Source organism: Zonotrichia albicollis, chromosome 3 (genome assembly GCF_047830755.1).
Source record: "Zonotrichia albicollis isolate bZonAlb1 chromosome 3, bZonAlb1.hap1, whole genome shotgun sequence".
Classification (NCBI taxonomy): domain Eukaryota; kingdom Metazoa; phylum Chordata; class Aves; order Passeriformes; family Passerellidae; genus Zonotrichia; species Zonotrichia albicollis.
The window spans coordinates 89288863-89301963 of NC_133821.1; the positions used below are offsets into that span (position 1 = coordinate 89288863).

A 13101-nucleotide genomic window follows, 5' to 3' on the forward strand; every position below is an offset into this window, starting at 1 on the left:
CCCTCAGACTTCACCTTTTCATGCATTCATAAAGGGCTGCAAGTTACACTAGTGATATTTTTAGGCACTAGCTCTTAGCATCAACCATCTTCTGACTCTGGCAGTGAACTATCCTGAGGTACTTGATGGCACATGCAATGCATATTGAATTAAAGTTATTTATAAGGATGAAAATGTAGCATTCAGGAAATATTCCCTACCTTTCTTATGGCATAAAAAGATGCCCTCCCAAACAACTTTATGTTCTTTGCTCCTAAGGAGCTTCTTCCCTCAGACTGCTGTATCTTTAGTGTCAATGGGATCTTCCAGGAGCAATGAGAGCGTCCTTATAAAGTTTGGTTTGCTGATGCAAAAGCACCATTTCTCTGAGTTTTAATTAAAAGGGTACCTTCATTTCAAAGTCAGTCTCCAGAGCTCCAGGGTAAATGTTTATACAAGGCAGAGACATACAGAAGATAGAGAACACTGAAGAAGCAGTGACTGCAGGCTGCCCAAATACGGCTGCTCTTGTATTTTTAACAGAGAACTTGAGATGCCGCAGAGCCTTATCAACCCCAAACATCTTTGTTTCCATACCAGCACTCACAGGCCTGGCAGTATCACTGCACTGCAGTGAGGCTGCTCAGCAAACCTGGCAGGGCAGCAAAAGGCACCACTGTGTTCTCAGGGACAGGAGGAAAAAAGGTTATTGGCTTTTCCCCAGCAGGATGGCCTATGTCAAAGAGAAGCCCACAAAACAGGCTATCTGGTCTCACTGCCACGGATGGAAGACAGCATCCCCATTCAAAACAGAGGGACAGTTTTTGCTTAGGTCACACTAGGAATTAGACAAAAGGAAGATTCAAAAAATTCTGGGCTGGGGTAGGATTCCTGACTGCTGCAATTTGCTCCAGTTCCCGTCTGGTTGCTCTTGGCTCCAAGGTGCTGTTCCCATGTCCCAACACAACCAGAGCCCAGTTCCTGGCCCCATCTCCCTCAGTAAACTCTTTCAGATTTAAAAGGCTCTCGGTAAAACACTGCAGCTGAACAGCAAAAATAATATAAGATACACTGGATAGCCCCAGTAAGAAACAGGCAGTGGAGACTGGAGATACAAAAGCCATGCTTTACACATTCAGCAGTTCTGCAAAAGCACTCTGCCATTATCAAAGAACACAGAAAAATAGGAAAGTCAGGAAAAAAATTATTTTTGCCTTTATTACAATATATATTTCTACTCTTGTTGCATTCAGCAGATCAAAATGAAGTGTTAAAACTATTTTTATCACTGCAGTAGCACATACATATACAGAGTAAACACTGTATATAAATAGTCTTTCAAATAATAACAAACCATATCTACAAATAAAAAATATCCAACACCTCTTTCTCCTCCTTCCCCAAATTACAGCAGTAACAGTTTATGTTCAGCATAAACTTAATGTCACAAGTACAACATTCTTTCCCTCCCATGACCCAGCTGGTGGTGTGGTCATCAGCATCAAGAAAATAAACATTAGTCACTCCTCACTGCTGCATATTCTAGTTTCTGTGTATTGTATGAATAGAATATACTGTGATTTAATGTGTCTGCATACTTATGTTAATATGTTCTTTCTGTAACAAAAACCAGCATTACACTTCAAGCAAGATTGATTTTTTTCTTTCACAGAAAGAGTAGCATTTTTTAAATATATTTTTCTGCTACATGAATTAACAAACCAGTTTAAATATTACCCTAAAATTATTCAGCCACCAAATCAAAATGTCTTATACGTTCTGGAAAAGTATGGTGATGTTTCTAGCAGGTCAAACCCTTGATTTTCATGTAAGTGGGTTTTTTTGTCAGTAAATTTGATTAAAGTTACAGCAACACACACTCCCGACAGTGTTCAGCTATATTTCAATTTCAGATACAAAGGGGGGTGCAGCAACTCAGAAGCGAAGCTTTGAACGTCACAGAATCACAGAAAAGTTGGTCAGAAGGGACCCCTGGAGGTCATGCAGTCCAACTTCAGCCTTAAAGCAGATGGATACCAACGCTAGATCAAGTCAGCCATAACTGTGTTTAATCAAATCTTGAAAAACTCTGGGACAGATTCTGCAGCACCTCAGGGTCACCTGTACCAGCACTGCACTCTGGCCACAATCTGACAATTAAAACAGTTCCTTATTCACATTATCATTTTGTTTTAAATACTAAAGGCAAGAAACAACTCTAGATTGCCTATTTATTAAGTTATAAATAAATATATCACAGGCTTTAATTGTGGAGAACTTTCAGGAACCATATTTTCTGGTGGGAATTGCTGCATGTACCATCTTGGGAAAATAGATTTTAACTACTGTTAAGGATAAAAACCACAAAACTGACAGCCTCTCACTGAAGAGAACAGTTAGTTTTATTTTATATATTTTATATAATAAATGGATTGAAATAGGCCTTTACCAAAACTGAATTTAAATAGGATGCAGCTAGTACATCTGTCCATTTATTCAATGATTAATGACAAGTATTAATAGATAATTAAAGGAAAGTGTGGCTATATTTAGAGATGCAACCATCTCAGTTTGGCAATCTGCATTCCCCACTGATTGTCTTTCAGAGAATCCACCCCATATTTCTTACACCTTGAAGTAAAAAGATATTTGCATTTTCTTTAAACTTTCAAGAGAACATAATCACTTCTGGGTTGTCAAACACTTGTCAAACAAATGTCAAACACACATTTCTTCCTCTTTGTGTCTAATCCTGATATGTCCAAAGCAGATATTTACCTTTCCTGAAGTAGCAACGTTCATGTGAAAGGAAGACCTTGGAGGGCTCTCCACTGCACACTGCAGCTATGTAAAGCATTGCACATGTTCTCATTACTATTGAAGGCACAGAGAAATCATAAATTGGCCCACTTAGAACCCAGATAAAGTCTTCAGCAGTAAAACTTAGAAAATCCCTACCAGAGAGTTCCCATCATATCTACATTGAGATCTCTCTTGACATGCAAAACCAGAATTTGTTGTTACAAAAGAAATGTAAAACAGAGCAGCCATTTCCAAGTTTCTGGGTGATGAACAACCATAATCACATCTTAAAATGTCTCCTGGACCACTCTGCCTTCCTGTTATTAAACTCTTAAATGAAAACACTACAAAGCAGCTGCAGAACACTTACCATAGCCTCAGATCACAAGCTGGCAGAGACCACAGCTTGTGAACCACCAGTGTAGTCATACTGAAATACAATATACATAGAAGCCCATGATGCCATTTTCAGCATTTCAGAGAACAATTAGACTTTTCAGTATAATCCAAAAGGAAAAAAAAATTTCTTTCCTATCTACAACATATTTAAAATCATTTGGCATGTGGGCACTTGGAGTCCATATTTTAAGTACCACATTGTATAAAGGCAGACCATTTGGAAAATGTTATCAACTGATCCACAGTATTGCTTTTAGTGCACACAGTTCAGTCTTAAGGCTGTCAAAAGCAATATCTACAGCTTGTGTCTGGATAAATATGGGAAAAAAAAAAAAAAAAAAAAGGAGATTTCATTATCTTAAAGGAGAGTAAATTGCACTAAAAGTATCCATTCTTTATGATACAAAACAAAGCAAAAACATCCATACAGTAAAAACCTGAGATGCGTCATTCACCAGCATCAAAATTCACATTTTAACCAAAATAATATTTCAAACAAAACTATTCCATTTTGACAAAATCCTTATTATTTTTGGCTCAGTAAAAAATCTTCAACCTCAGCACACCGTGTGTGGGAAAGATGTGTTTACTGAATATCACCCACTTCAGTAAGGTGGGCACTATCCACAGCGGCCTGTATCTTCCACCTGAATACGGACCTTGATCCAAAAAGCTACTCCTGAAGTATGATAGTTCTCAAACTGAGAAAGATTGGAAGAATCTGGCCATCCTATTTCATTTACTTTCTATTTAAAATACATATAATTTATTTCCTCAGAAGTGTCCTATGTCAAAACAGGCTGGAATCAATCAAACACAGCTCAATTGGTTTTGACAGCTACACTGATTTACATCTGCTGAGGACCTAGACCAGTAATTAACTCTTAAACAAACAGTTGTTGGTCAAGCAAAGGAAGAGAGGAGGAATCATCTGCTCCTTCAGAGAGAAGGATTTTGATGTATAGATTGTAATCCCTGTTTGTGCCACCAGATAATGTCAGGAATGGTGAGCACTTTCAGCTCCGTTACTGGTAAGGGGTTCTGACAGGATGGAAGATGGCTTCAGTGATGCAGAACAGAAGTGGAATCACTTTACAACCTTATGGCATGATTACCTGCAACCCCAACATCACTGCACTTTTAATTGACCTTATATAATGAAAGTGCATGGCAAAATTTGAGGAACTGGGAAAGGACCTAGAAAAGCAACTCCTATTCCTAACAAGACTCCTCTTGTCTGGAAACCTAAGTAGGTATGAAAAAGCATTCCTAAGTTTGCTCACAGCAGAAGAATACAATGCTCACAACTTCACAGATCCCAACTGAACTGTCAACAGCAAAAGCCAAGTGGTGTCCTTTCAACACAAGCCAACCCAGTCTTTGAGGTGAGACCAACAATTTGGAGATGTGATTAAGATGAGGCTGGATGTACATCCTGAGTTTCAAATGGTGGCAGAGGTTCTCTCCAGTAGGTGAACTGGCTGTAGGTGTCAGAACAAGGGAAGTCTGAAGAATTACTTCTTTTCAGCAAAGGGAAAATGTGATCTACCACTTCACAGAGTCTGACATAGCTGGAAAACAAAAAAAAAAAAAAAGTATGATGAACCATTTCAGACCATCTTTATTTTGAATTTTTTAAACATCCCAACCACTAAGGCATGACTACATTTACAAACAGACAAAGTGCAGAAGTCACCCTCCTCAAAGCAATAAAACTAAATTTAATTTTGGTGCCCAGCTTCCAGAAAGGATTCAGAGTTAGGATAAGAAATTCATTCTAATCTGTTCATTCTAACAAATGATATTTACCTAGTGAGAAACAGATGCCATTTTACACATAGATCATCTGCTAAAATATTCAAACACCACATTCTGCTTCTCCATTTCTGTCCAGCTTGGCTCAAGCAGCTCCCTGCTCAACTGATTATTCATATTTTATGCACATATGGCTGCCCTTCAATTAAAGACACCAACACTTAACATTACTAAAAGCCATTCTAGGGCTAGGGGTTACCAGTGCCTAAGCATCTTTCTGGAAGCACTTGACCCTCTCTTCAGATTTTGTTTTCTGCCTCTTCTAGATAGGAGATCCAGGAAAAGGAAATTTTGAAAAGGCAGATGGTATCAGCAAACTAGTGAGTCTCATTTTTATGCAGACTAAATCATCCACTTTTAAATCTTTTACATTAATAAAGTAGATGGAATTTATTATACTAAATATAAAAAAAATCTTTTTGCCAGTTTAGCTGAAGGGAAGTGAAAAGTCTGTATTTTAATCTAAATCTTTTTTGTTTTGTTTGAAGAATTATAAAGAATCTTAATTACTAAAATTGAATGGATCTTTGGGCAACTTGAGTCATAAGTTAGAGCAAGTGAATTTAGTCCATGAAGTGTTAGGGTTAAGAGATTACTTACGATGAGATGTTTGTCTTTGCATGCTCTTGTATAAGTTCTCCTTTGGGGTTGACTGTAAATATCCTGTTTAAAGAAACCCCCACTTGTTTGTATGAATAAACATCCTAAAAAGAAGAAAAAAGAAGAAAAATCATGATTTTGCCTTTGCAAAATATTACACAAAAGAACATATTTACACAGAACTGGTACTAAATTCACCTAGTTATTGTGTGCCTGAAATTCTCCATTATGTTACAAATGAGGTCAGTCTAATGAAATGTTCATGAAACAGACAACTTCCTGCTAGATAAGAAGTTTGCCACTTCAGTTTGAACTGTTAATCAAAATTATGTTCATTTTTTTCAGTAACTTCCCTTGACACGATAACAACATTCAGTAAAGAACTAATGACACTTGGTGTAAGAGCACATTAACACCTTCATTTTTCCTTCACAGAATATTTAATGTCCTGTGTGCATTGTACCAAGTATGTTACAACAGTTCACAGAGGTTAAAATGTAACTGACACATAAAACAGGAATTATTTTTTAAGGGCAAGGTCACAAAATTCATAACAAATATGTCTATACTAAAGCCATCACTTAGCTCTTGAGTTCAGATTTGTGGCATATTCATATGGCATACTCCATGTCAGAACAAGGGAAAAAGAAGGGAAAGCAAGAAATATATGCTAAAACAGCAGCAGTTAGCCACAGCAGGTAATGCAGATACAACTATGGGAAGTACAATTAGAAGTCAGAATTAAGAATGTCTTCTACAAAATTCAGAATGTTAAAGAAAACAAATAAGTTTTGATCTGCTCTGAAGAAAAGCTCAACAAAACCAAAGTTGAAAATATCTCCCAGAAGATCAGAGCAAAATCAATTTCCATTTTGCTAACATAAATCATGGTTTCAAAAGCCAAGATGGTGAAAAACTGGAACATTATTGCAACCACAAAGTTTATTGTTATTTCTATATTGTAAAGACTGTTCAAAAAAGTAACTGAACAAAAGAGAAAAGCAGTCACTTCAAGAATTGAGCATCATGGCAGTCCACACACTGTCTACACCTGTAACATCCATGTGTACAAAAATTTCTCTGAGTTTGTTCTTGGAAAAAACAATCAAAATGAAAAACATAAAACAACAACAACAAAAAAACAACTTCCAAAAAAACCGAAACAGAAAAACAACAGAAAACCCAGAGCAGAAAACTGAGAAAGCTGTGATCCTGAGCTATACAAAACCTGTGGCACATTGCACACCTGAAGCCCGCACTCTGGCAGCAAGCATGGGAGTGAGCTATCAATAATTACTTTAGAAACAGTAACTTACTGTTTTACTTGAAATAATATTGAAATAAAATCATTATTTTAATGCATGTTTCCCTGAGGTTCAAAAAAATGGAACTAGAGGTAGTTATTATCTGTAATACAACATCACAGAAGTTTTTAAAATGTTATTTCATAATCCTGTGTTTAAAGGTGCCTTGATAATGGAAACTAAGCTGCCTATAATATAACAGTTCAATACAGCAATGGGATAGTGAGGAGCTCTGTGAGCTCTGACAGGATGCTTTTAAAGAAGGAGTAATTACATGCCAGGGTTCCCCCTCAGCCCAAGCCCATGAGACTGTTTCCTCCTCTAGATGCTTAACAGCATTCTCTGGTCTAGGGCAGGAGCCTTCTATAGCCCAAATATCCAGTGTTCCAACAGGTAACAGATCTGTCCTTCCTTTTCTATGTCCAATATATCACTTTCCATACAAAGTAGAACCTTTTGACTTCAATGGGACATTCGAGGTTGAGTGTACTTATAGCAGCGTTAAGTCCCACCAATATTAATCTGCAACATTTTCTGTCTGCCCACAGTTACCTCACTGCCACTGTGCCTTTGTGGATTAAAATGAGATCACTGTTTCTACACAAGCTTAACTGCTAATTTATGCAGATATAACCTAGTTACTTTGCTGCTCTTCCATCTCAATCCTACATCATGGTATTTTTGAGGAAGAACCTTAATACTTTCTTTTGTACAGGGCCTAATAAAATGTGTTTAATTTTCATTTAAAGCTTCTAGGTTCTAATACAACAGAACCATGAAATAACAGCAACATTTCTGTTCTCTGCAATAGAAATAAATTCAGCTATTACTTACAGCAGGTCTGTTTCCAAAAGCAGCATAAAAGGGTTCTGTGTTAGGATAAAACAAATTCTTGATGTCTGTCAAACACTGAACTTTAAATTTTTCTGGCTTCTTTTCTATGACCTCCCTGAAAAGATAAAAAAGGGAAGCTGAATAAGTACACATGAAATACACCACAAACCATGTTATCTTCTTTATTCAACATTTTCTATATACTGCTGCATAGCATCCACTCTTCTCCAATAAATCTTTTAGAAGTCAGATTGCCCATAAAGACAAAACAATATTCCCAAGCTTACACAATGGGCACAGAAAATAAATCCTCTGAAACAAGGTAACTTCTATTGAAGCCCACATTACAATGATGGCTACTGAGCAAGGATACTGGATTACAGAGAGTATCTGCTAAATCAATCCTTATGAGACATAAACTCTCACCAAGTAAACTGCCTCTTGAGAACTGCAGAATGGCTCATAGATTATATCAGCCCTCACTGTTTATGGTGCTTTTTTTTTAATTTTATTTTTAAAAGGATTGCAATCACCATATGTGCTAGAAGCACCTCAGCCTGTTAAGACAGAATCAGAGTCAGGTTCTCCACCACTGCTGATTAGCAAAAGTTACGGAATAAAGGAATCTTCTATTTCTCTTCAGCTACTTCTTGCAGAATAGAGAATTCATTAATGAACACAGGAGTTCTCATCTCTGGGCAAAAGCCCTTTCACAACAACTTCACTTGGCAAGAGGACTAAACAGGTGGCAGAGTCGGGAGTTTCCATAACATAGGAAGATGCCAGCACAACACAAAAACACTTAAGAAGCTCAGAATCCAAGATCCTAGTACCAACACAAATGTCAAGGAAGATGTGAATAGTACAGAAGCTTCATAGGAGTAAAGCAACCCTTCAGAACAGCAGATCCATGTATAAATCAATGCCTGAGAATGCACAAAAGATGAATAAAACCACCTTTCCTCAGTCTCACACACACCTGATCTCAAACCTACAAGGATTAAATGTATGGATAAAACAGTGAAGTAATTTATTGCCTACACACCTCAGCAGTTACAATAGTGTACACTGAAAGATGGGCATTCCTTAGTCTAAACAAGGCACCAAAAGGATTATCACTTTAAAGGCATTTCTAGATACAAGGAGTATAAGATAGCAGTAACTACTTTTCACTGCATTTATTACTTAATAAGTCTGAGAAGTGCACTCTAATACCTCCATGGTTTCTTATATTTAGAATGTGACTGGTAAGACAGCCTGTAGCATGTCACTCAACATCTGAACAACCTTCCATTAAAAATTCTAATGAAATATATTTTGTCACAGCAGCTTTTAACAGCTTAAAATATTTTCAGTAATCACTTGACATGCTTCGCTGAATTAGGCAGAAGGTACAATATTCATAATCTGTGCTGTTATTATTCACTCACCACAGTTCAACACCTAGGAAAGATAACATTGTCCTCACAGAATCCCACAGTGCAGTCAGGCATATAAAAAGTTAATTTCATTTTCACATTAATTTCTTCAAAAACCATCAAGAAATAACCTTCCACAAAAATATACTTATGCCAACTGGAACACCTTACAGGTAAAGACAAGAATGATTGCTATTAAAATGTCCACAGAAATACGGGAAAAACGTGGACATTTCTCTCTAAATATGAACACACAATGTTAGATACATGAAGTCACCAAGTTGTACCTACTGGTAAACAGTGAACACAGCTGTGCCTTAATATACATCTAAGATATAAAGTAGGCAAAAATAGATATTGAGTAACTACTGAATTTTGGTTTTTCTCTAACAAAATTTCTTAATTAAATTTTGCACCAATATATAAATAAAAAAATAAATTATTAATTATTTCAAGCACTCCTACTTAAAAAAGCTGATAATCCAGACTCCACTTCCGTCTCTGTAAAAGCAAAATTGCATTACCTGTGAAGAGCTGAGAATAGGCTGCTTGGACTCAGCAAAACCGGCCCCTGAGGCAGCACAGTTCCTCTTTCATTGACCCAGTGCAAGTATCCTCTGGTCATGCCTGCCATTCCAATAGCTCGTGCTGAGCAGTACAAAAATTTATATCCATTTCTGTGAGCAGACATAAAAGAAACTACTTTAAAAACAAAGCAGGTGTCTAGATAGTAATAATTTTGAGGGTTTACTTTTACATGAATCAAATCGTGGCTGTTAAATAGTATGTTTAACCCAGACTTAATTTAAAAGAAGTAAAAACATTTATGCCAAAAAACTGGGTAATTAAAACCCATCTAGCTCCACTGCATTTAGTGATTACACCTGAAGAGGGCTCATTTATCTCTGCTCCTCTCAGGACTTGTGACTCCTTATGGTTATCTTTCCACCCCTGTGTGGTGGAACCAGTCCTTAGAATTAATTGGAAAGCCATCTGCAAAGAGGAAAACACTTGGCATGAACAGACAATGGTATATCGGCCTTTGCTGTATTAACAGTGTTGCATTTCTGCCTCTCAGGCCTCTGCAAAAAAAAAGATGTCCAGCAGTAACACATTTTCTCAAGCTGGAACAACTTCAGCAACACAGTATGAGAAGTAATCTTTAACCTGACACTGAAATGAAAGTTTTAGCGTAAGTCACAGGTTGCCTTTGATTCTGCTCATGTTAGAACAGAATCCTATCTTATATTAGCTCAACTTAGTATCTTACTTTCCAATTCCTATTGAAAAATTAATTTTCATAAAACAAAGACAGACTGTACTCAGTACACGCATGGTCATTAGATCTAACTATTAAGCATTTATATGGAGTTCTGCTGTAATATAGCCACGACATAATTAACTCAGTAATTTGAAAACCAACATGACTCAAATCTATTTTTTCCCCTATGTTTATGATCATCAAAGCCCTAACAACTGATAATGCTGGTAGGCACAGAAATAACAACTGCAATTAAAAAAATTAATTAACATTTCCACCAAATGTAATGCAGAGGTTGTACAAAAAACTCAGCATGTGAATGCCCAGACTGTCCTGTCTTTTCTGTGAACACGTTAGTCTAACATGCAGAAAAGTGTCTCTGGCATAATTTAGATTCCAATATCCATAATTTATAATTCATCATCCATGTAAAATAAAAAGCAATAAACGAACCTTAGCAGAACTCTAGTACACAGAACAAATCAGATTAACTAAGAGGGGAGCTGTGACATGTACCAGAGACTCCTCACACATTCATGATAATTTAAATATATAAGAAAAGCTGACATTCTTGCAATAAAAGAAAAACTCACAGATAGAGGGCTTTTGTTTTTGTTGTCACAAAGCAGGTTTTGCTCTGCATATCATGCAGGAGACATTTACACTGTGTAAGCATCACTAAAGCAAGAAGATACTGATGAAATTGACATCCTTATAGGTTAAGAGAAGCCTAGAGAAATTTAATTTTTTACATGCAAATGAATAGCCACAGATGCATGCAGATTTACTGAATACTCACTGGCTCACTTTATGGTACAATTTTGCAATCCCTTGGTGCGTCCAGTCTTTGCCAAGAGTTGGCAAAATATGACCTAAAGTATCTGACCTAAACAAAGGAAAAATAATATAAGTGAGCTGAAAAAACCCCATACTTATAATAACAGTCAAGTCTAATACAAATCCCACTAACTTACTTGGAAGATGCAAATGGTAAAAGGTATTCTGTAAGGAACTGATTGTCATCAGAAGAGAATTAGTTTATTTCCCTTTTTTTTTTAGATAGACTGACATGCTCATCCTTGGCCATGTTGTTTAAATTGCTGCTGTGCCCAAGATGGATAAGCTTGTGCCCCAAAAGTTAATACAGAAGTCACAGCACACAAGCATCATTCAGACCTCTAGGAGGCCACCAATGTTAAACATAATTTTTGAGGTTTATGTTAAATGTTTTCTAAATAAACCAAACCTACCCATAATGGACATTTATGAGAAATTTAAAGTATGAGGTAAGCCACATTTTTGCTTACTTCAAACTAACTTCTCCACATTAAGCCAGGAGTTGGTCAGGTGTAAACTAGTTTCAAATGTTCATTCTGGCTTCAATGTATTTCTGGCTTTATATGATAGAAAAATATTTACACTATAATAACAAATAGTGTAAATGAGCATCTTGCTTGACAAAGTACTGTACAGATGCACAGTAAGAAGTCTACACCCTGAATAACTTGCATCTTAGAGGAAGAAACATTGGGCAGTGGCTCAGGAAGGATTTGCACCAGCACTGTAAGGTGAAATGATTCAATAACTCTGGGCAGATCAACAGCAGAAAGAATAGATCCCACTCACTTTATTGAAGCTTGAGAAAGCTAAATGGGGAGAGATGTTAATTTACATTGGCATCAAACGAGAACAGATACATACATATACAACAGATAAATCACATGGAAGAAGAGAATTTCAGTCTAAATCAAGTATTTTAATTTCCCACAGACTGCTCTTGAAAATTATTTTTCCTCTTTTTTTCCTAATCAGATATAGCTAAGTTTGATTTTGAAATAAATTAATTTCAAAACAATTAAACATCTCACTACAAAAGACAATGCCTGTATTTTTATTTCATGCTTTCCCTGTTACACAGACAATTGTCTTCCCTAGTGTTAAATACAATAAATAAACAGAAACCAGCAAGTCAGTAAATCCTTTTGGTCACTCCAAAATTATGAGTTTTACCCCAAGTACTAATCTGAAACTTTCCATCAGATTCTAGCTCTGACATTGATTTTGGAGTCTAGTCTTCTAAGTAATATGCCTAACACTGGAATGCCCCAGGAGTGCCATTTAAAACAAAATCCATGTTTCTTCTTTTTAATTACTTCTTCATATTTAATTACTCCTTTTAATTACCACCTACTTCATGAGTGTTGTGCAACAAAAAGGTCAGGATTTTGCAGAAGGTGTTCCAATACTATCATGAAACACCAACAGGTAACAAATAATGGGTACATATGGCATGTGTCTATTAAATTAGGAATTCAACTAAAGATTGTTGTATTGTTTGAAAGCCAAATGTAAAAATTAAAAATATTAAAAAAAAAACAACAACAACCCAAAACAAAGAAACAAAACATCCCAAAACACTTGTAAATGAAGATTTTGTGATTGATACTCCTTGTTAATTATATTCTCCTTTAAACTAAAAAAGAAAACCCTTGTATATAAAGTCTCTCTCTGTTCACGCACTCACCGTGTGATTGTCCCATCAATATCAGAAATAACAACTTTATCATCCCAATTCCATAGGTAAATGGTGCCTTCACAGCGGCAAGTGCCTTGATACTGGGTTGTAACACTAAAGGTCACATCATTGGGGCCATTCTTGAGCTTTAAGCTTTTCTGCAAGACATTAGCA

At 36.4% G+C, this 13101-nt stretch overlaps 1 protein-coding gene across 6 annotated transcripts in view; it reads right to left on the reverse strand.

Moving 5' to 3' along the window:
* Positions 1-1171: 1171 nt before the first annotated feature.
* Positions 1172-13101, reverse strand: part of LPIN1 (lipin 1) — an 80449-nt gene continuing 68519 nt past the window's right edge. For all 6 annotated transcript variants that reach the window (XM_074538095.1, XM_074538098.1, XM_074538096.1 and 3 more), the window contains 6 exons: positions 12937-13085; positions 11212-11298; positions 9676-9828; positions 7734-7848; positions 5596-5699; positions 1172-4751 (listed from right to left, as the gene is read on the reverse strand). In XM_074538095.1, coding sequence (XP_074394196.1) covers positions 4592-4751; positions 5596-5699; positions 7734-7848; positions 9676-9828; positions 11212-11298; positions 12937-13085 — 768 coding nt within the window. In that variant the 3' untranslated portion in view covers positions 1172-4591. The remainder of the gene's footprint in view (positions 4752-5595; positions 5700-7733; positions 7849-9675; positions 9829-11211; positions 11299-12936; positions 13086-13101) is intronic.